The following is a 23,188-nucleotide window of genomic DNA, read 5'->3' on the forward strand; positions in this document are numbered from 1 at the left end:
AAGGAATGCAACAACTGAAGGGATGAGAACTGTGGCTGTTGGCACATTTTATTACAAAATTATAAGAGATATCTAGCTTTGAATGATGGGTAAGGCAAAACACATGAACCTGTGTCTGTCGTCAGGTACCTGGCTGCATACAGCCAGAGTAACATGCACCTTTCAGAGAAGTGCCTGCAGGTGCTACCAAACGAATCCATCTGTCCAGCCATAACTGTAACTATCACACGGAGCTGTTTTGACCAATTTAGGCCACATCCACGTCGGCTATCTTGAGCTTGGTCTAGGTCTACTAGAAATATGCGGGGCTGTGCTGACAATAGACATAGCTCTGGAAGTCCCCTTCGTGCACAGCCTTTATGAAACGAGGTACATATAGCTGCAAGTATGGAACTGGTTGCTGGCTATTTCTACGGCACAATCTGCAGCAAGGGATGCAGGAACCAGACCATTCTGTAATTACTGGATCCCTGGCTTTAGTTACCTAAACCTTTAAAATTATTCTCTTGGAGTACAAATTGACCAAAACACAGAAAAATGTCCAACAGCAAATCGGCCTACGACATGATTGAGAAAATAAAGAAATATTGGCAATGCATAATACACAGTGCTGTAACTACAGAATTGGGGAATTACATGTATGTTTTGGTGAGCATAGCCATAGCCACTACATTTATGACAAGGTGCTTTAAAAGGTTGATTCATGGTGAGTTTTTATTGATACCCAAACGCACACCATTTGTATGTATTTCAGCTATACATGCGCCTCCTCTGCTAGCAAAGCCTTCCTGTTCAAGGTGTTGTGACCCAAATCCCGTCTGGAATCAAGACTAGCATGACTAATGGGGTTCACAAACATGAATATTCCCACACACATGCATTTGCAAGGAGCTATTTCAAATCGAAACTGAAACGGAAGTGTTATTTGCCAGATACAAGTTGGCATACACCATGGCAACACTGATAACAGTTGATGAATGCCTTAAAAAGGATCACTATCAAAATGACAACAAATTACAAGGTCAAATCAGCTGAAATAAAGATACGAACGTGTCAGAACAATATATACACATATGTCCAAACTGTACATTATACCATACTCAAATTTTCAGTACCAAGGCAGTGATCTGGAAAAAAAGAACGCATCTCTATAATTTCATTATGTAGCATTCAGCTAATATCTAAGACATTGAGGCCCGAAATATTTTTTGAAAGATTCAGCCCTCAGCCCCAATCCTGCTTTCCAAATTCGTGAAATTTCTGCCCCAAGCTGTACTACCTCCAGCTACGCTTTCATGTACAGCAATCAGTTGTGCTTTTGAGCACCTACCCGTTTTCAACAAATGTGACGGCCTGAGAACATATATACATATTATGTCGCTAAAACATTGCTACTGTTCTGAATACATCTCAGTGGAAACCGGAACACTCGACATGAAATGTTCCAAACCCTGAAATGCAATACTTCCTTCCACAACTGCACTTCAATGTTTGTCCAGACCGAACGACTGCTTTCATCTGGCTGAATGTGCTACATGAACATGTGTTTCTCTGAAATTGCCGATAATGGCAATGCAGGTAAATTTGTAGCTACATGCAACTCAAATGTAGTGCTTGGATATTCTTGACAGGTTTTCAGCAGTCAGTGAGGAAATCCCAACCCCGGAACACTAGCAACAAGTTTACTTGCAGGAGGATGCATTCTCTGAACTAATTTTGATATTTGCCATTAAGAAAGATATTACTAAAACCAAAGTTAACATATAAGAATTTTGTTACACTTTTAAAATCCCATTAAAACACCACTGAATTTGTTTAAATTGCCGTCATATTTTATAGGATAATCATTAAACTTTTGATACAAAACAAAAAAATAACAGGTACATGTTACAGTTACTTGCACTAGGATGTACACATCAAAAGCAACTGGCCTTACTGTCTGCAACCAAGCATCCTACCTCGAGGAGGTTACCTTTCAACTTCTCAAACCTTCAGCAATTAACCATGTTTACATATTGGGGCTATAGTCAAGGCCATCATAAGTCCTCGCTAGTTCCTGCCAGTCCATCACATCCCATTGCAAGTCATCCGGGGGGGGGGAATTTGAGCTAGAGACATGTTCAGCTGCATTTTTTTTTAATAAGAAATACGGGGGGGTGAGGATCATTTTAGAAATGGTAATTTGGACTCTCTTTACAGAAAAAACCCTCCGCCTAAGCAAAAGCCTGGATACAGTAGCGTATCCAACGGTGGGTATTTTAAATCAAATACTGACATTTTATTTATCGAATATTAGCACCAGGGCTCTAAGAAAAAAAAAGCCAAAAACACCATGAAATAAAACTGAGGATGTCCGGACCATGAGGCTTTTGATTTCCAAAAGCTGGATATGCCGCTGGTCATCCAGTCTCAAGTGAAGATGCAAGCTGATCAAATGAAAGTGTGACAAACATGACGAAGGCATTCCTTTTTCAATGTTCCCCCAGCTACTTGTGACTGGACTTATGATGGACTAACAGCATGCACGGCCCAATACTGGGCAATACATGTATGCTTAGCAGTGTCTACAAATTATGTCCACTCTCTCTGTGTAGTGTAGGATTTCTGCCTCCAAAGCCATTTCCCTCCACATTATGAAAGCTGTGCACCAGACTCTTTGTCTACATAGCTTTATATAACCCGCACATTCGGTCTCTTGACAAGGAATGAGCACATCACATGGCATTCACTTTCTACCATCTTTTCAGAGTCACTTCTATTATCTAGATAGCTTTACGAACTCATCAACAGATTCTGTCTCTTAAAAGGATAAGAGAACATCGCATGATTTTCACTTTCCGCTATTTTATTGTTTTCTTGTCCAGATGGCTTGATATTCTCATCTCTTATAAGGATGCCAGCGTGTCAAATGTTATTACTTTCTGCTATGTTGTTGTCTTTATTGTCTAGATGGCTTTAAAACCCGAGTCTCAGGTGCCATCTCTTGGAGCACATCACGTGACATTCACTTTGTACTCTTTTATTGTGCATATACCACAGCAAGATCTTTCACCCTAACCATGCTGAACCCAACAAAGTTATGCAGGATTTCAATGGTCCCTAGGGGGTTAGGGTTCACCCTAACCATGCTGAACCCAACAAGGTTATGCAGGATTTCAATGGTACTAGGGGGTTAGGGTTAATGAAAGGCCTAGGAGCAACTGAAATACATGTAACATCCTATCAGCAGCTGGAATCCCAAGCCAACATGTATGCTGTATCCATTTTTTTTCGATCACACACTGAGTTGGATGGAAGCATTTTCCTCAAGGAGTTGTTTTGAAATATTCAAGTGCCTTTATAGTTTTACAATGTACATTTGAGTTGAAAAACAGGTGCATTCGTTGATAGTGTACAGAATTTAAGGGTGAGGCGGTATCAAACAAGTACTGCATGCTTCATTTTTCTGACTTTGATATCAATACACAGGGAGTTGAACCACCAACCCGAGGCTGGGTAGCTTACATGTACTTGGCAGAGTGCAGACACAGCGTTACTATGTTCAAATCCAACCCCCGTCAATTTCTTTGCTCATCCTCATGAACGCCGACTGCGTTAACTAATAAAACTAACCGCCTTCAATGCTCTGTTGATCATTTCAGTTTCCCTTCAGCAATCCACACCTGTACAATATCCATCAGATGCCCCACATGCAACACGGGACCCAAGAGCACAAACGTGGTCAATAGGAAGACAGATAGGGTGGTATACCGGCAGACCTGCCAAGCCGTCGTACTCCTTCCTGAGGTCAGACAATACCACAAGATAGATTCAAGGTATCTAAATGAGCCCTCCGTTCGTTTAAAATTCTACTCTATTGTGTGGTGATGCCTGACCTCAGGAAGCAGTAAGGCAGGTTGGCAGGTTTGTACCAGTAAGTAAATGTACATTGTAAGGGAGGAGACTTATTCAAATACATAAACTTTCTCTAAACTACCTCTTGCAACTACATGTGAGCAATGCTTTGCCAGACTGATGGTGAAAGCCTACATACATGTACACGTATACCAAGTGATCGCTCTTCACAAGAACACTTTCTTATTTCGCAGGCCAGCAGGTGCAAGGTCATTCGGAGATGCCTTCTCAATAGCCGCCAACTTTATCCAAAGGTTGAACAACTCTCACAGTAGCACTTTAACTATATCTGATCCAACATGACAAAATACGCGGAGGGATAGAGAGTCCCCTTAAAAATCCTCTAATGCAAACACCAATTCTGGACAAGTCCTATCCGTCAGAATCAGTCAAGTGACTGCTTTTAACAGTTTAAGAGTCCCCTGCCGACAGAAAGCAGAATTGACTGGCAAAGACTCTTGACACACGTATACATGTGCAGGTAACTTAGGCAGTGTCCAAATTACTTGGCTGTGGCTAGAAATTACACCCGAGTCTGTGGTGGTGGCCGTGGCTGGTTCCCATTGAGTCGTGTGTAATTTCAAGCCACAGCCAAGTGATTCGGACGCAGCCTTATATACTAGTAAAGTACATGTATACTTTGCTGATGACTGATAAACCAGTCACCTGTTTTTGTCTATTGATTGAATTTGACTGGTCACAATTCCAAGAAGAACTATGATCTGCTGGTTGTAAGACCGTGTATAGAGTGCAGAAGGGGAAGTGGATGCAATTTTTGGCTCTCTGGGGTACATGTAGTTATAACAAGGAGGGTTAATTATGGGGTAACAGTTTCTGAAACAGTTTGGCCGATATGTGAAATACCCCTTTCGCATGATACCAAACAGTAATTTTCGGCGAAACTTAACTTGCTGTTTTTTTGGTCATGCTGGGTTCTCAAGTACTCCCTTCCAATGCAGATGACTTCTTCTCTAATTCATTAGCTTTTCTTTGGCTCGGTGGGGGGGAAGCTCCATGATCACGATATGTGAACGTTCTCCGTTGCGGCAATCTTGATGACCTTCTGCGGCGGCTTGTCCTTGTAGTAGCAAACCTGGATCAAGATGGCCACATCCATGGTGACCTGAATGATGCCGCAAACCCAAAACTGGGGCGGCGCCTTCTTGAGGACAAAATAAATCGTCTTGAAGACGTCCCCTGAGAGCCAGCAGCATACCATTTTCACACTGGGAGAAACAAAGAGAGAATTTCAGCGGCTCCCCAAACTGCAAAAAAACTTGTATTACTGCTATCTAACACATGTTAACCCCTTTTGACCGTGACTGCTGGGCTGCGGTATGCCCAGTATGCAAAGCTCTGTCCGGCAGCTGGCCCCATTGAACCAGCAGGTGCATGGTGGATAGAATGTACGTGTGGTATGCACTAATCCTCACACAAAGCCACGACTGTGGACAGCTCCGGTATGAAGGGGTCAATGTATAATATGTACTCACTGATGACAACCACTTTCAGGAAATGTTCATACTTGTCCAAATTGATTGACTAGGGCTATGAACACTTCATGTGCATGTATCTACTGAACTGCGTGTATGTTTGAAACAAGGAATCATTCATTGGATTTTAACAATTGAGCACAGCAAAATGGAAAAGACTTGGAGGCTCAGGGGTGTAATACGCTGGCTTTGAGTCTATGACATTCATGCTGGAAATTTCAGTTATATGGGAGACATTTGCCAACACATGTAGGATGCCAATACACCTGTATGTTCTCTCCAATTTGAACGAGTCTGAAACCAGCCTGCTGCAGGACATGCTACAAGTGTAGGATTTCATTTCGGATGTAACAAGCTTTCCTGTTATTGCCATGGGAGGATCTCTTTTTCATAAATGGGTAATTCCAGAAATTAGGGGTCCAAAAGTCTGACCTTTGTTATTTGACATGGAAATATGGTAATTTCCATTAATTCATCACTCTTGGAAATTAGAAAATCTGTTCTGAACTTACAAAATCATCTTTCAGATGTGACACGGCCAGGAAAAAAAATGGACACCTAATTTCTAAAATTACCCAAACATGTAAGTTTTGCTTTACCTCATACCAACTGTAGACTTATTCTGGAAGTTGCGATAAAACTGCGGCATGCCCAGCATTGCTTCCACAAAGACGGCTAGAAATCCCAGCGTTTCCACAAAGATGGACTGGCCCGCTAGAAAGTATGTGATCACTCCACCGAGTATGGAGAAGACGGTTATAAAAATAACATAGTCCACAAAGTACGTCCAATTCCAGAAATTCTTTGTCTCAAAATCTGTAAAAAAAAAAAAAAAAAATGAGGGACAATTCCACCCAAGGCATTTCGTGTTGAAATGTGGGGATGGAAGATTACTCCGTGGACTGAAACCTCGATGAAACTATGAAGTGCATAAATTTGTGGAGTGTACAAAAACTCTGTATTGCAAAGCAGTTACGCCTGCAGCAGATGGCAATGTGTACATGTTTATGTGTATGCGCCTGACAAAGCAATGGTGTCTCTAGATTTTGTGTCCGGGGGGTGCAAAATATGAGCATTTTTCGTGATTATCCAAAGTTTTTCCGTCTATAGCATCATCCATCCCCCAAAAGAAAGGTGCTAAAAACTTTACCACTTAAGACGTATGAGTAATTTCAACAAGCCAGTTTTTGTGTTCCAACAGTGCATACCCTTAATGGAGTGTGTCGGAGGTCAATCGGGAACAGCTACAATGTACACATATGCGCGCACCAGGTCAGCCTTATCATCTGTATTCTGGCACGCACACCGGCTGAAGATGTGGAGTTAGCGTTTAAAATGATCGGGGGCAGGGGGCACAAACCAACACCTGTGCCCAGGCCCCTTATTCACTGCTGTCATCCTGGCAAAGTTGGCTTCCAAATTTTGGATGTTCTGAAGATGCAAGTGTCTTTTCAATATTCCAGGAAAAAAAAGACCTATATTACAGTGTTAGGACAAACCCCACACCTGAAATTTCCATTCATTCTTGTTTAAATACACCTGTGTTGGCTCTGGCTCCATCTGCACAGCACACTGACATACTGGAAAAATGCTGAAGATGCAAATGTTGGCATGCGTCCAACCCTGATTAATTACCCTCTGCAATCTCAACTGCTTTTCCCTAGAAACACTCACGTGTAGCATTTGTGACCGTATGAATGCACCTATAAAACGATGCATGTTCATGCTCTTAACACGGTCCAATCATGTTCTAAACCACAGACATGAACGTGATACCGGTTTTTCAATTTTCATGCAAATTAATGCACAAAATAAGTTTTTCAGCGGCCATGATGCGGTTGGGGCCTGGCTAAGGCCACTGCAACTGTTGCAAGAATACTTTGTAGGCTGAATTTTATATCTGACAGTCCATGTTCTACTGAAAACACTGCTAAATCAGTCACAGGGAAAATATTGACAAGAATGTAATATCAAATCAGTGCTCTGAAATATGTGATTGCCGAGCTTTCGGTAACTGAGTACCTTCTTCAGGGCAAGCAGGCAGAACTGAATCTCCTTGCCCTGAAGAAGGTACATGTACTCAGTTACTGAAAGCTCGGCAATCACATATTTCAGAGCACTGATTTGATATTATATTCTTGTCGATATTCTGATCACGGAGCTACGCAGCCCTTCCATATTTTACAGGGAAAATATTGATCAGTTTGGCAAAAAAGAGACAGGAAGGAAGGACAAAGTTCCCCACCATATCTGACAACAATGTTTATGAAGCAAGGTCTGTTTAACACAAAAAAACTCCATGTGTCAAAGAAATGCATCGTGCAACTTCTCTGTACTGTCTGATTTATTGATTCCAGGAGATTTTGTTAACAGACAAGCATGCATGTACATGTACCGATATGATGCACTACAATCCAGGAAGCAGACAAACTGGAATCTTCGGCCTGACAGCTGGGTCATACTTGGCAGGAAAGCAAGCGCTCGTGCTGAAAATCCAAAGAGTTGAACATTTTTCCATTCCCGGGAAATTTTTGCCAAAAAACTCTTGCGATATCAGACTCACTCAAGGACCTTTTCACTAATACATGTAAATTCTCATTTATGGACCTTGAGGCGAGGCACAAGTGGTCCACTGAATCAACGCAGTGCTACACATATTCTTGTAGTCCTTTCCTCTTAAATTCTCTAGGATTTATTATTTTCTTCTTCAGAAAATTTACTGAAATCATCACAGCTACGATACTACTGTATGTGCACCACGTACCTTACAAACCTGCATGAACAGGCTTTTTGATGCACAAAATGAAGACTTTAAAAACTGATAAGACCCAAAGCGCAACAACGTAAAAAATACCAGAGCAAACCTTTTCTCACAAGCAAAACAAAAAAGCCCTTTGTGACTGCCATGTATCCGGTGTCCCAATACAATACATGTACATAAGCCCGACAGGTGCATGACTTTACCCCCGTCAGAATCGCCAGTCTGAAGTACATTGTACACCTGAGATTCAAACACAGTATTTTCCCTCCTGTATTAGTGAACGGGTCTATGCAAGCAATTTTGTACTCAGTACATGCATGTACATGTCTGTGCAGTAATGTTGTAAAACAAACATTTCTAAAGAGCTGATGAAACTGGGAAGCAGCCTGAAGCAGACAGAGCAGGCCGAGGGCAGTGACTTTGTGGAAGATGCCTCGCAAGCCATAGACCGTGCGTCCCACCTACCAAACAAAGTCTTCCTGTGAGCAATTTGCTTCCCCTGGGGGAGGGGTGGCACATGACCACTTGTGTCACTACTGTGGTGCTGAAGGTGATGCCTGTCTACACAAAACAACACAGATACAAACACACACACACAGGCATAAGGGTGAAAAGAAAAAGAAAGAAGTCGACAAACAAAATTGAAAAGAGAAAGAGCATAGACGGTCTTGTGGTGACGGGCACTAGCTAAGGCTTGGGGCATTCAGGAGCCTGGGAAGAGGGGCATGCATACAGGTATGGTACATGCCGGGTAGGGGGTAGGAATGAGTTTGTAAGGTACATGTATATATACATGTATATATACATCATCATAAAGACAACTGCCGCATGCAAATGCAATGGCTTATCAAACCTTTTACTCTTCAACCTTCCAAAACCCTTTTAATTTTGCCTCCCCACTGTTTATCAAAGAGTTAACCCCCTGTGGGGCAAAACCCTCCAAGTAATTGTGGCTGAGGGTGTGCAAGTCCCTATTTGGAAGGTGTACACTATTTCGGCTTATTTGCTATCATTGAAGACCTAAAGTTTCCATAAAGAAGTCTATCAGTATGTCCACAGTGAACACGGTTTGTATTATGTACTGGGTGTATAATGCTAGGAAATCAAGAGCTGTGTCACTTTGTTCGATGTGATGGAAAATTCATCTTTTGAGCATTCAGGCACCAGTGATGCAAGTTTGGACATTCCTTTTTAAAGATTCAATTTTAACCAATCCTTGTACAGTGGCGTATCCAGCTTTGGGGAGGAGGCGGGACGAAAGGGAATTTTACAAAAGAGGGTCCAAACCTTTACTGTTTTTAACAATTCAAAAGAATCCTCATCCCCCCAAAGGGTTAACACTGCCGTTTCAAAAGTGTTAGATCTTTCAATTCCTAAAAAAAAATCACATATTTAAAAAAATTGGCAACATGTCACAAGGCAGGGGTGGTGTGAGACGGCGAGAAAGCACAACTTAGTCTCAACAGACACCAACCCGGACTATACAGGAATTCTTAAGTTAGGAACATGCCTTGATCTTCAAAAATCCTACCGGTAAATACAGGAAAGCAATGACAGAGTCTCTCTACTATGTCTACCATGTCTACGTCAAATTTACTTGAGCATGCAAGCCCAAGAACAGATACCAGTGGGCTGGGCCTTCCTCCATCCTACAAAATCTATCAATACCTCCTGGTGAGTTTCAAAGGATCTGGGAGGATTAAGGTTTCACTTTTCGTGATCTGCTTTTGTTTGACTCAGCAAACAGCTGCTGATTGGAAACTGTTAGATTTAGTAGCAGGTTGCTGGTGCAATGTTAGGAAATGAACTACAGGTATGAAATAAACATATTTCAAAACCACAGTCAACTGAAATGCACATACCTACAAATCTACGTTTCCTGATTGAGAGTTCCTGTAGGCGGTTGACCTTGGTGCATAGATGCAGCATTGTCATCATGGTGAACAACATGACGACACTTTGTGCGAGGAGAGGTAACTCAAAGGGGTGGCCAAACCTAGTGGGGGAAGGGGGTGCCAGAGGTCATGAAAGATGTCATTTAGTGCTTGGCATGACCACTCAGTTATGGTGGGACTACAACTGCTGGGAAAAACAATATTTCTCAACAAATCAAGCAGTTAGCAGACAACTTGAAATTGAAAAAAAATCCGTCAAACAAAGCCTGAAATCGACTATACAGTTCCCTTTTGGCCAGACTCTATGTAGATGTACAACTTTTTGAACCGGTCAATGTGTGATTTCCCTTGACCTGCTTGACCGGCGTGTCCTGCGAAAAGTCTGACTTGTCAACTGATGCAGTGCTCGTCAAAGGCCTGGTAGTGAGATTTGCACGAGAACCAAACACAGACAGACCCCGGGTAGAGAGATTTTTGAGGACACACTCAAGGCTGTATTGAAGAGTGAGTAGGTGGGACTATTGCAAGGAATTGGGTATACGTGCCTGATCATCTCAATATGAAATACAACATGCACACATTTACACGTAATGTACATGTCTGCATGTACATGTACATGTACATGTATGTACATGAAGATTCAGTGGATCACAAGTTGCTGAAACATGGATCATCGCCTATTCTGGTAACCTTGTAAGTTTCATTGCGACAGGACTGGCTATTCAATATGCTCGTACGCTTTCTTATACATGTACATCAACGGACATTATTATTAATCCTGGAGGCCTGCTAACATGCAACAGAATGCAACAGCAGCCAAAAGACTTGTATTTCTTATTTAAATGTACTGTATATACTGTAGTTGAATTGGCAGGGAGTAATGTCAAACTGCTACAATGCTAACGCTCTTGATGTAATGCATTGCAGTGTTATACATGTACTGTGCATGTAGTTGAATACTTTGTAGCAATTTCATCGTCAAATATTGAACTGGTTTGATGTGAACAAAGCAGAGAACAAGGAGACTGCACGGTAAATACACAAATTGTAGAACTACAAAATAAATTGGCTTCAGATTATCACTGTTTGGTACAAATTAAGTTTTTATGACAAAAGTACTCAAAAAGCACTTGACCGAGTGTTTTTCAAGTACAGTACTTTACTCCTTAAAACTTACATGTAATCTGAACAAACTTGGAGAGTGATGCCTTTAAACCATTTTGGAATCTTACATTTGTACACGTACCGTACCATCTAATGTCCATGTTCATCAGTTTATTTACACCTTACCATGCGGTTAAATGTGACCTGTTATGACAAAATGAGAGTAAAGTCGCATCTCGCTTTTTCCTATTTTGAGGTTAAAAGTCATATTGAAGCGGAGGTCAATTTTGAGTTTTTTTAATATTTGGAAAGAATTGACCCATCTCCTATTTAATTCCAAAAATTCTGCAAGATCATATACTGAAAAAGGTAATTTTCTCAGCAATTTTGACGAGAGCATTATTTATGCCTGGTCTGAAATGGTGAAAATATGCCGGTAACAAAGACGCAAATGTCGCAAAGCTGCCAGAATAATGTCACATTGTCTCCTGGTACTTCCCCCTAAGTCATGTTCCATGTACATACCACAAGAAAGCTCTTTTATGCTGATTTAAAAACACCAATATCTCAATTTTTGAAAATTCCGACTTTCAGCTCAGTTTGTGGTGATCGGTCACAAATATGTGACAGTGAACTTGGAACACGTACCTGTACTTGAAATTTACATGTATAACACTACAGCACTGGGATAGGGTTTCAATATGAACGTTTCAATACACACATGTACAATGTTACAATCACGACGTATGATTACACATCCTTGGACTTTTGCTTGACTCACCAGAATAATATTCTCAAAATGTTAGCCACCAGTAGGGTTAGGCACACATAGGTGGAAAAGCCGTCTGCATTTTCAGTTCTTCGGATGTCCATGTACTGGGGAATGTACGGCACAATGCCTCCAAAGATCATGAACCCTGAAGCAATCCAGGATGCGAGGTTCGTAAAAGTGACTGCCGGCAGTTGCACCCCAAAGTTGGGGAAGACGTCAAGCAGGTTATCCATGGTGCACTGCAACAAGTTGTGCTTGGAAAAGGAGAAGAAACCATCGATTTGAACCCTCCTCTCTAAAACACTTCTTCTCACTTAATGTTCCTCCTCTCTTCTCTCTGCGTTAATGCTTGCCCATTGGAGCAGTCTCGGTGGCATCTTTAGCCTATATTTGGATGTAGACATTTCACACGATGCGATGTCAGTGCATGGCTTCTTGAAGAGCAATCCATACCCTGTGGCTTGGAGAGCTTTTGCATCAGTTCCGAGAAGGTAGATAAACTCTTTCTTTTGGGGGGAGGGTAACTCCGTTTAACAGCAGCTATTTTTCACGCATTCATTCCACTGACGTTCTGTGCACACAACAACAACATGAGAATGGATCAGGAAAATCAAGTACAACAGTGTTTTTAATACAACGTACATGAACAGGGGTGGACTGGGACTGAAGGGGAAATGGAAGACAGGCCTAATTTTTCTGTTCAAAATAACTGATACATGTAGCTTCTTTTAAATATCCAATCAAAAGTTGGTCATTCCCCCATCAATATACATGTACATGTAGTCTTGACCAAGGTATACATATAGGGCTAGTCCCATTGTTAATACAGTTGACCCGCCACTGATAAAATTTCCAAATAGTGGCTTATCTTGTGCACATCCACTGCCCATAACACTGTGTTGTCACACTGCTCCAGGCACATGTGTAGGCACCTGCCTACATACCCATTATGTACAATGCACCTGTAGCACTATGTGTACTCTCTCAATCACTTGAGACAGGGTCAACTGGAAAGGCCAAGGTTAACCGCATGGCATGTACTGTTGCATGTGCCACATGGCAGTTTCGTGGTGGGATGCTCAGTGGTTTGCAGTACATGTGCATGTACACGAATGTACCTGTACATGTACAGTACGTACTACCATATCATATGGGGGCTAGCATTCTTAACAAGGTGGCTCATTTGCCCTGGTGTGCATGCATTTCACCCACATGTAAATCTCTCCCTTGGACAAAAAGCCAGAGAGACCGCCCTGGACATGGCTACCATCAATAATAATCCCCACACATTTTGTTGTATTCTGTGACCCGCTTTTGGATGTTCAACTGTATTTTCACTTTTGACAATAAGACTACACGTGACATTGTTAACAGGTTTTACGTAAAAATATGGAAATTTTGAAGGATTATTTTCAAGCAGCTTCAAAAACTGAAAGTAGGAGACAATCCGCATCCGTGTGTCTTGCTTCTTCTTTTTGTTTCATGTTGCCTTTCTCATGAACAATGAACAATGATGTCAATTGTTAATGTCATTGTCATCCATTGACATCTCTCGGTGTCATGGATGTACCAGTAGGCCAAGAATATTCCTCTGGGGTTTTCCTCCGATCTCTAAAACTGTAACTGCTTCTCATTGTCGCACCTCTACAGGCTTCTTCAACTTTATCTTTAACATGATTTTTTTAATGACCTTTTTGATGTTTTTGGTGATTTCAATTATGATTTAAATCAATCGATTTAAATCAAACAACCTTGACCCCTACTGTTGGACATAAGCCTTACCGCTGATAGCACATAATGGTAGAAAAGCACTGTGCGAAGGAAGAAGGGGTCATGTTTGCAAAATCACCGTTGCAGTCTTAGTGATAAGGCATCACGTGCAATCGCTCTATCTTTGCACAAGGGTCATTCCGTGTCAATACAAGCATTTCACAATAGTGTGCCTCCTGGGGTTTGCAATGCATCTACCAATCACAGTGCTCTGTCAACCCAATGTTTGGAAATGGTCGACAGATTTCGCACACTGTGATGGGTCCACGCGTTGCAAACTCTTGAAGGCGCACTATATTCAACAAGCTTTTGGACCTGACTGTCACGGATTGAAACAAAATTTGGTGTGCCGATTGGATTTCTTGAGAAACCCCCAGAACTGAAATTTTATGTCAATCCATCAATTTCTTGTTGAGATTGAGAGCAACAGAAACAAAAAATAAACTGCACTTGTTTGACCATGAAAAACCCATGTCCCAGGCTGCAAGTTGTTGCTGATTGAGGAGAATAATGACTGAGATCAGATTCAATGTAATTTGGAGCAGGAGATGGGGTTTGGGTAGTTTATTTCGATTTGAAAAGAAAAGTGGTGTGATGCATTCACTTTCGTATCTCGTTTGCAAACAATTATTTTAATTGACTGAAATAGTTTCGGTGAAGGCAGCAGATCATGTAACTGACCATTTTTTCCCTCAAATTTTATATTGTCGTAAAAACCAGTCACCTGCATTTCAGGGCTTGTTTGACCCTGAAAATCCCCATGCCCAGGGTTGCCTCTGAGGGAGAGTTGTGTGTGTAACCATGGTGTAATTGTGAAAGGGCATGTACATGTACAATGTACATAAGGATGTGCATGGTGGCGCTTTTTTTGTCCCTTTTGCACTATAGGGGTAAGTATCCTGAAGAGAATGGCAAACGGTTATTTGGTCAACACTGAATGCCTAAATGTCGAATGAGAAACGAGAAACTAACTTCACATCAGTCGTGACAGTCAGGTCCAAAAGCATGTTGAATTGACACGGAATGACCCACAATATAACATTAACAATCGGTCAATCTTGATAGGCATGACCAGGTCGGGAACCAAATCACAATCTAGTGACGACTATGCATACGCTGCTCGATTGTGCAACAATGACGTAATTTTTGAACTATTTTTAGATCACAGTTTGCAGATGACATCGATCTCTTTATCAGCCAAAAACTTCAATACAGACTGCTCTCATTGATAAAATTTACAGGAAACATGCCACCCAAGATCTACTGTACGTGAAACTTTCCTTTCACTTTGTATCTCTAAAAGCAGATCAAGGAGATTTTTCGGTCGAATCTTGCACTGGATGTGTTGAATTTGGTGGGCAGGTGAGTCCAATTCAGCTGATGAAAACATTTTCACGAAAAAAATAGAGCTTTACCAAAGTTTACTTTATGCGTGAAAATGTTGCTTTTAAAAATCTCCATCGATTCACTGTGGAAAATTTTATGTTTACCTTGGCGATTTTCCAAAAGAGTGATGAGAAATAATTTTACCATAGACTCCCACGGTAACAGCAATGGTGGCCATGTTGGCTGCCAGCATTTCATATCTCGTTATTTTCCCAAAATATCACAGGAAAATTAAGCCAAAGCCTACATGTCCATGTACCCCCAGAACCAGTGAGAGCGGGACAGACGTCGGACCCCACTGTTCTGGGGGTAAGCCTACATGTACAGTGTACATGTACGTGATAAACATCTTTATCATGTGACCCGATAAAAACGATGTCATTGCCGCTTGAACAAGCGGCCTAAACAGAAACTAGGAACGTCGCCAGGGTTTGGTCCCTGACCTGATGATAGGGACCTTTCCCATCAGCCGGCAATTATTTTTAAGTCTTAGACTTCACTTAGCCATTCGTAAGCCCATAGAGGAAGGACACAGAAGGAGTTTGAACTGCCCAGTCTGTAACATCTGGCCAATTACCACTTTCTGGCATGCCACAGCCAGAGCGCAGTGAACACTTGCTACGCACCATCTGTTTCACAACCATGAAACCCCTTTGTACCCTATGATACATGTAGCTGCTGCAATTTGTCATTGGTAATCTGCATCCTTAAAACTTTGTGTACTGAGGTATAGGAAATTGAATATACATACCTTTGTTGGTGCTTGGAATAATCTCATGACATCAAATTTAATGCTTGCACAGTTGCTTGCATTACGTTGTGTGTCCTAAATCTGTATGTGCAGTCATTGCCCTTCATAAACTCTTTCTTCTGGAGTTATTTTGGGAATAAATAGCCCGGTTGTTGTGTTTTGTTTGAATCATTTCTATTATGGCATTTGTAAAAAAGCGTATTTTATGAGATTTCACGATCATTCCCGGTGATGAAATAGCGCATCTTATTCCTAATGAAATAAGCTTTCCAGTAGTTGTGAACATTTTGTTGCATGGCCAGTCTTAGCCAAATTTGTACCAAGTCTTTGAACACTGATGTATTGGACGAGGAGAATAAAATTACAAACTCTGCACGGATAATGGAACGGTGTATCAAAATTTTAAAAGTTTATTTACGATGGCAAAAGTAGGTCTAATATCAGGAATTTTCTCTCTCTATTTCCTGGACACATCAATCATTTGTACTTAATTCCAACAAAAAACTACAAGACGTATTGCTAGGATATTACTGGCCCAGCTTGTCCAGCTAAGATACAGGCAGTAATCAGGCATCTTTGGGATGTTTTCTATTATTCGTCTGACTAGGCGGCGACCATCATTGAACATTTGAAGTGCCTGAGTTGCAACTCCTTCTGTGTCCTTCCTCTATGGTAAGCCTTACTTTCTAATTCACGGGTGGGTGTGAGAAAAGTCCTGTTTCAAAAAAAGGAAACTAGGCTATTAAAGATGAAGGAAAGTAAAATTTCATGAATTGAGCAAACCGTGGATGCAGATCAGCCAATCGCCCAACATTTCTAACACTTATGAAATGAAGTGAAGTACATGCCCTGTGATCAAGTAATGCCTACGACGTGGGAGTAGGATGCACGTCATTGTCAGTATACTAGTACAGCTGTTTGCGTGTTGGCGTTTGGGATACTATGTATGTTATCACACAATTTTTCCAAAAAGCATTTATAGACCAACATTGGAAATCCTTGTTTGAGAACTGGCTTACCATCAAATTCCGTAGGCCAACTTCCAGTTCCAATGACTTTCAGGCCAACGCAGACAGGCAGACGTACATGTACATGTACATGATGTAGACTACGGCCTCCACTTTCACAATCCGACGATGTGTGGACATACTGCGCTAGGCGCTGTGCATGTGCAGCATGCATGATGCATGCAATTGCATTAGCAGGTGGGGGATCTTTTTACAATCGGTCGTCATCCGCGGTGTTCAAAGCTCATTGTTCTCATCATAACTTTGACCCTCTAAAGCGTTAAAACGTTTTGTACCATTATGTGGGCCGAGTTACGATATTTTAAGGCTAAATACTCTATGAAAAATAAAATGGAAGATTTGAATCATTTCTAAACATGTCGAATCGATACTGTTCAGTTTTAAAAAATGAAACTTCGTTTTGTGTTACACCATTTTAGTCTGGTCCGGACAACCCCAGAGTACCTGCTAGAAATTATAAAGTGTCGACAGGGAAAAAGACTGACAGCAAATTTGTGTTTAGGTTTTATGCGCTGCAGCGTACACGTCGCGTATCGGGGGCCGGGGGAGATGTCAACTTGGTAGAGTGCTGTGCGTAATTTCAGGGGCAATATCTGCGGTTATCCAAAATTTAAAAAGTTATGCACTTTCAAAGATACTGCTCAACACATGCACACTGTATTTGCTTGGGGTGGTAGAGGGCGATTTATCATCAATTTCACAGGTGCATTGTGACCCTGGCTAAGTGCAAGCGTAGTCCACGTAACTTGGACCTTTTTTAAACATTTGGATGTGGTCAGGCGATTATTTTTATCGCCCGACTTAAAAAGGGTAATTTGTAGGGCCCAAGTTACTTGGACGAGGATTAGCGTACTTCTAGCCCAGGTTGGACGACGTTTACATTGCAACTAAGTTGCAATGCAATGTAGACATCATCCAACCTGGGCTAGCGAACATCATGACATTCATGGACATGATACGCTATACCTACTTCCCGAATGGTAAATATGGTAAAGTACGCTATTATATAAAGAAAGGAATACTCTATGCTATCCACTCTGAGCGGAACAAAAGAGGACATGTTTTTAAATGAAACTGACAGTCCTTTCGGTACCAACTCACCACGTAGGCGCGTAAGTGTGCTTCAGCTCAGGGCAAATATACTATGGAGCTATGAATAAATAATAAGCCACAACCCGTGTACAGATCGTGCCTTGTAAAAACAAAAGTTGTTGGGCCTATCCTACTTCTAGAAGTAACCCTAGCTGGCTGAAATATGTTCACTCAGTCAGCGTCAGGACATCCATTCCACCGGAGCATTGGTCAGCTGTTGCACTGTCAACCTTTGTATACTTCACAATAAATGTTCCCTAGAAACAATCTTCCAAGGTGGTGAAATGGACAGGAATGATGATTGGCTGATGCAGAATTATTGACAAATTGATTGTGTAGAAACATTAGCACGTACAGTATAAATCATGGACCAGCTGTTGATGGTGGCTGATCCCTGCCCCCCCTTTTGCCTACAGGCCTGCATCATGAACATGAATATTCCAAACAACCATGGACTTTTCATATTTTTTGTAGAAGTTCACATTCACTACTGAAATTAACCCTAACTCTCCTCAATCCTTCACCTGTTGGAGGACTGAGGAGTGTTGGGGTTAGTGATTATGGTGAGGTGCGGACATCCCGGTCTTGCAAAATGGCATGCAGCAACCACACTGCACCAATGAAAACAGCAACTATGGCCAAGTATGTGCGCACCAGCCAGTCAGAGGATCGGGTTTATCTTTTCTTTGATGAGTGCTTATGCGCACATGTCGGAGTTGTTTTCATCGGTGCGGTGTGGTTGCTACCCGCCATTTTGTGGGAGTCATGGACGTCCGCGTTGCCCCGTTGCATTCATTCAGTAAACATGAGCAATTATTATGCAGGTACATTATGACTGTCCAACAGATTTGCAGTGGATTCATCTGGTGATTGGAGAAGATCAAGATGACCCTGTTGCTTCAGATCCGCCCATCATCTTGGGTGGCTCGGACTGGTATCTTCCACCCTACCTCAAAGAACCCACTACTATTTAGCCAATGCTCACTTATCAGCATGCAGCCGAGCAGTCATGTGACACAGTCAGCAGCTGTGATGGGTCAAAGAGTGCAAAGGACAAAGACAACAGAACAACAATTTTGCATGGTCAAAAGGTTTATGGCAATAGAGCAGCAAGAGATGCCCCGGAAAGCGGCAAAACAGGTTGCCAAGAGAGCACCGGGTACTGGGCAAGGAGAAGTGGCCCTTGGCAAGAAAGGTTGGCTTCTTTTTTGAAGAGTTTTTCCTAACATTTCTGGCCCAAGGTGCAATCTATGGAGGGTTTGCAAGGCTGCCATCATGTGGGCCAGTTGTTTTGTTCCATAGGGTATGTAAAAGGAGGTTTCCCTTTGGAGCAGAATAAGTGCCCTGCAAGATGGCTACCAGGATGCAAAGCCTCTGTAGATCTGCTGGTTGACTGCCACTGGTAGCACCAGTGAGATACAGGAAGGGGGTGCCAACTTTCCCTCCCCAACAAACTTGATTTGTATTTTGCTGGGAGGGGTTAGGAACTGTAAACACCAGTCTCTCCTGCATATACTTGCTTCAAAACGTCTTGCCTTTCTCGCAAGTTTGTACTTGTAAGTGATATAGCAGATTACTGCAAATCAAAAGTCCTTTATTTGAAAAAGTCATGTTGAAATGAATGTTCCTGGTGTGTCAACTCATTCACCTTACCGTCTTTCTTCCTCGCACAGTTGTCCAGGCTGGGAAGGACGTGAGCTATTTGGGTATTGTCATTGTTGGCATTGGTGTAACAGGTACGCTAGTCACAGGTTGAACCATTGTTTATACTTCCATGACGTGCCACGTGGCACAAATTGGAATAACGAATGTCGGGCAGTTAAGTCTCATAAGTCAGTTATGCAAATCATGGTTGCTGCTATATGCAAATTAAGGACAGAACTTTCAGCCAATGAGGAATGCTGAAGTGGCATCATCAGGACTCTTGGAGAAAGTTATTTAAGCAGGATGCACTCACACAGCAGAGTTGTAGAGTCCAGTCACTTGACTTGGACTGGAGTTTGACTGGAGTGGCTATTTTTGTAACTCTTGACTTGACTTGGACTTTCAAAAATGACTTGTGACTTGGACTTGCACTTTATGAATTGTTATCAATGTAGGTCAGAAAACTGGTCAGTCGAACCCATTAAAGTTTAAAAGTTGTAGGCGTATCAACTTACGCCTTATATGTAAGTTCTTAAAGTAATCAGTGTAAGACTTTGCTCGGCTCACAACTTCTACTTCGGTCTTGTCTGCTCAAGGCCTTGTCTCAATCACTTGGCTGTTGCTTGAAATCACACATTGCGTGACTACTGTGATTGACTTGTACTTAGACAAAAGGGCTTGTGACTTACTTGTATTTGGACCAAATTGACTTCTGACTTGACTTGACCTGCAATCGAATGACCTGTGACTGGACCAAATGACTTGCGACTTGTCTTAGACTTGCAAAAATTGACTTGTGACTTGACTTGGATTTGCAAAAATTGACTTGCTACCACCCCTGTCAAACAGTAGTTTGACTGTCAAACAGTAGTTTGACTGTCAAACAGTAGTTTGACTGTCAAACAGTAGTTTGACTAATGTAGATGGTTCATCAGTTGTGGCTATTCAAATTTTCTCTTGGATTACAAGTATTGGAACTTAATGTGCTTATCATGGGGAAGGCAGTATTTTGGGGATAAATTTGATTTATTTTAATAGCAGTAGATTTTGTTCAGTAAGTCATAAGCCCTATTAGGGATCAGTTCACAAGTAAAGGCCGTGAATTGAAGACAGAAACACCCCTTGTCACAGTTCATTTTGTGGCTCGAGTCTAGCTGTTGATGAGTTATGATTGACTGCACTACCAATGTGATTTTCATTAATTGAGTTGTTTTTGCCTTTTTGCGTCCTTGGGTTTCCACCGATTGTCGTGTTTTTACAGGCATCATGTTCTATGCAATTGGCCGTGAGTTGTTTGCATCCAGCAGCCCCAATGCTGTCTACACTAGAGCCTACAAACTATGCAAGAAAGACTCAGAGGTACAAAAACACCAGATCTTTTTATTTACTTGTGAAATGTTTTAGGCATCTCAAATTTAAGCGTTCATGTAAGAACACTTCTCCTTTACATGCATTAGCTAGCCATTTATCTTGTTTATGTCTCTGTTGATTTTAATTATTCATGATATGCAGATAATTGAAGAGCTTGGTGAGCCAATCAAAGGCTTTGGAGAAACAACAAGGAGGGGTAGGCGGCGGCATGTGAGGTGAGAAGAAATGGGAATGTCTTTTAATAGCACTAAACACTAGTTTGTTCACCCATCGGCAATGGTGTCTTTTCCCAGCTAGCAGTGGGTATGGTGATCAACTTAAGTTAACGTTGAGCCTATCACAGATCATCCAGTCTTAAGCCAAGTCACATGCTATTCAAATGAATTGTGACAAAGCATTTGTCATTTTCACCATTACTTGCAACTGGCCATATGACATGACATGGTGAAAGGACATATAATGAACTCAACTTGAACACTTGGAGCTAAAGTAAATTTGCCACTTATTTTTGTCATCAATTCACTCTCCTGTTATTAATGTGGAGGAAAATAGAATGCTTATATTACAAACGCCTCATTAGGTATGTAGCAACATCTTTCTGAGAAGTCGTTTGACACTCAATTCTATTTTCAATGCGAGAGGTCCAAAATCCTGTGTTCATGCCAAATCCCACCCAGGTCTGTTAGTCATGTTGACAGAGGTAAACTTAACCATTATTTTATGTATTTAGATCTAATTGATTGCAATTTTGAAACTTTTGAAGAGCTTCGTGTCTCATCTTTTTCTCAGTCATTTTGAGTACGAGCAGGATGGAGTGAAGCACATGCGGATGAAGTTTTACATCCAGGGTCCAAAGAGGAAAGCCACCGTGCACCTGGAAGTCAAAGAGGTTAGGGTACTTTGAAGTCGGACAGAGGTTTTAAGGAAACAGTGGACCGCTCAGGGTTTAACGAGGGAGGGGCAAATAATGGGGAACTCAAGAAAGAGGAAAGGTTGGGCCCAATAATATTGAGTTTGATAACAAATGTTGGCTTTGTGTAAACTTATCATAGAATGTAGATAGTATGTATATTAGTGCCTTTTTGCTTCTATTCAACTGAACCAAAAATCATTTATGCAAGCTTGTCATTTCCCTCATCCCTCCACTTTATTCGCAGGGGGAGACAGGCAAGTATGACTATCGCTACTTGTTTGTTGAGCTGGACGGCTATCCTCACAGGACCGTCATACTGGCGGACAACAGATGATTCTATTTTTTATGTGCATGAAACGTTGAGGACTTGTGCAGCCAACTCAGTGGCCGTGTCAAATTGACTGGCTGCAGCTGTAACATGAACACACCTATGGGAAGTGGCTGTAGCCACTTGATAGCGGCTACCATAGCCACGTGTATATCCAGCTGCAGTGTTTCCCATCAAGAATCACGTGTGAATGCCATTGACTGACATGCTTCCAAATCGATGGAAATGTATTTATAGTCGGCACCATCCCCGGAGTTTGATTTGGGAAATTATCTTGTCTCTTCCCGTGGAGGAAATGAACTGGACTGCTGAGTGATTTTTACATATCCAAATAATTTGGGCCTGGACTGAGAGCCTGCCCTATTCCCATCTTGTAGATATTCTGCTTTAATCCTCCTCTGTGGCTGATAGTACCCAAGTATGAAAATTGGAGAGCTGTCGAATGGCTTAAGTAAGACAGTGCGACAGATGCAGGACACAAAACGAATGGACAATTTTGAGAAAACCAACAGCAGGCCCTGAACATAAACTCATGTAGTGTTTGAAGATCACTTAGTTGATTGTACTTAATTCATTAGCAGGCTGTGACTTCCATATTCTTTAGCCTAAGCTTACAAGATTTAAGTGCCAAGTTACTCCCTGAGTTTGAATGGATTGGATTATTTAACAGGTTGCATATACACACTGAAAGTCTGAAACAGAATGCAGAACTGAATCAGGTTGTTTTTTTCACAACACAAAAGTAGAGAGCTTTTATTACACATTACATGTACAATATATAAACAATTTTTGGTTTGTACATTTCACATTGTCATTATAAAATCTCATTTTTTTTATTAACTTCAAGAATAAATTCTGGTCAACGTAAGTACATGTACATAATTACAAATGAGCAGTTCTTGGTGTTAAAATGTATGAACATGAATAGAAAAAAATATGCACAGCTAAACACACTTTAACACACCCTCGGAATTCCAAGAGTAATG

The 23,188-nt window shown here is 41.5% G+C and overlaps 2 protein-coding genes across 10 annotated transcripts; one reads left to right on the top strand and one right to left on the bottom strand.

The window, feature by feature from the left end:
* Positions 1 to 15: 15 nt before the first annotated feature.
* LOC110983250 (solute carrier family 66 member 2-like) lies at positions 16 to 17,248 on the bottom strand. 2 transcript variants are annotated; one of them, XM_022242364.2, is made up of 6 exons: positions 16,846 to 17,248; positions 11,929 to 12,490; positions 10,011 to 10,144; positions 8,614 to 8,709; positions 5,987 to 6,203; positions 16 to 5,120 (listed from the first exon to the last, which is right to left on the bottom strand). In XM_022242364.2, exons 2-6 carry the CDS (start codon positions 12,150 to 12,152, stop codon positions 4,913 to 4,915), a joined length of 879 nt encoding a protein of 292 aa, XP_022098056.2. In that variant the 5' UTR covers positions 12,153 to 12,490; positions 16,846 to 17,248; the 3' UTR covers positions 16 to 4,912. The 2 variants fall into 2 exon arrangements, with proteins under 2 accessions (XP_022098056.2, XP_022098057.2); XM_022242365.2 differs by lacking the exon at positions 8,614 to 8,709.
* Positions 17,249 to 17,361: 113 nt separating this feature from the next.
* Positions 17,362 to 22,707, top strand: timm21 (translocase of inner mitochondrial membrane 21). 8 transcript variants are annotated; one of them, XM_087137710.1, is made up of 7 exons: positions 17,362 to 17,424; positions 18,793 to 19,141; positions 19,620 to 19,682; positions 20,852 to 20,949; positions 21,103 to 21,176; positions 21,751 to 21,850; positions 22,119 to 22,707. In XM_087137710.1, the coding sequence occupies exons 2-7, from the start codon at positions 18,832 to 18,834 to the stop codon at positions 22,206 to 22,208; spliced, it is 735 nt and encodes a 244-aa protein (XP_086993836.1). In that variant the 5' UTR covers positions 17,362 to 17,424; positions 18,793 to 18,831; the 3' UTR covers positions 22,209 to 22,707. The 8 variants fall into 8 exon arrangements, with proteins under 8 accessions (XP_086993836.1, XP_086993844.1, XP_086993837.1 ...); XM_087137718.1 differs by having other exon boundaries at positions 17,372 to 17,414; XM_087137711.1 differs by having other exon boundaries at positions 17,377 to 17,557; positions 18,771 to 19,141.
* The last annotated feature ends 481 nt before the right edge of the window (positions 22,708 to 23,188 follow it).

Source organism: Acanthaster planci, linkage group LG06 (genome assembly GCF_054643075.1).
Source record: "Acanthaster planci isolate LZ-2023a linkage group LG06, COTS_SCS, whole genome shotgun sequence".
Classification (NCBI taxonomy): domain Eukaryota; kingdom Metazoa; phylum Echinodermata; class Asteroidea; order Valvatida; family Acanthasteridae; genus Acanthaster; species Acanthaster planci.

Coding starts and splice junctions, on each gene's coding strand:
- timm21 (XM_087137710.1), top strand. CDS start 18,832: ATGACCCTGTTGCTTCAGATCCGCCCATCATCTTGGGTGGCTCGGACT. Junction 19,142..19,619: donor AGTGGCCCTTGGCAAGAAAG/GTTGGCTTCTTT, acceptor TTCCTCGCACAG/TTGTCCAGGCTGGGAAGGAC. Junction 20,950..21,102: donor TATGCAAGAAAGACTCAGAG/GTACAAAAACAC, acceptor CATGATATGCAG/ATAATTGAAGAGCTTGGTGA.
- LOC110983250 (XM_022242364.2), bottom strand. CDS start 12,152: ATGGATAACCTGCTTGACGTCTTCCCCAACTTTGGGGTGCAACTGCCG. Junction 8,710..10,010: donor CAGGAAACGTAGATTTGTAG/GTATGTGCATTT, acceptor TGTTTTGTGTAG/ACAGGCATCACCTTCAGCAC. Junction 6,204..8,613: donor TCACAGGAAGACTTTGTTTG/GTAGGTGGGACG, acceptor TTTTTTTTACAG/ATTTTGAGACAAAGAATTTC.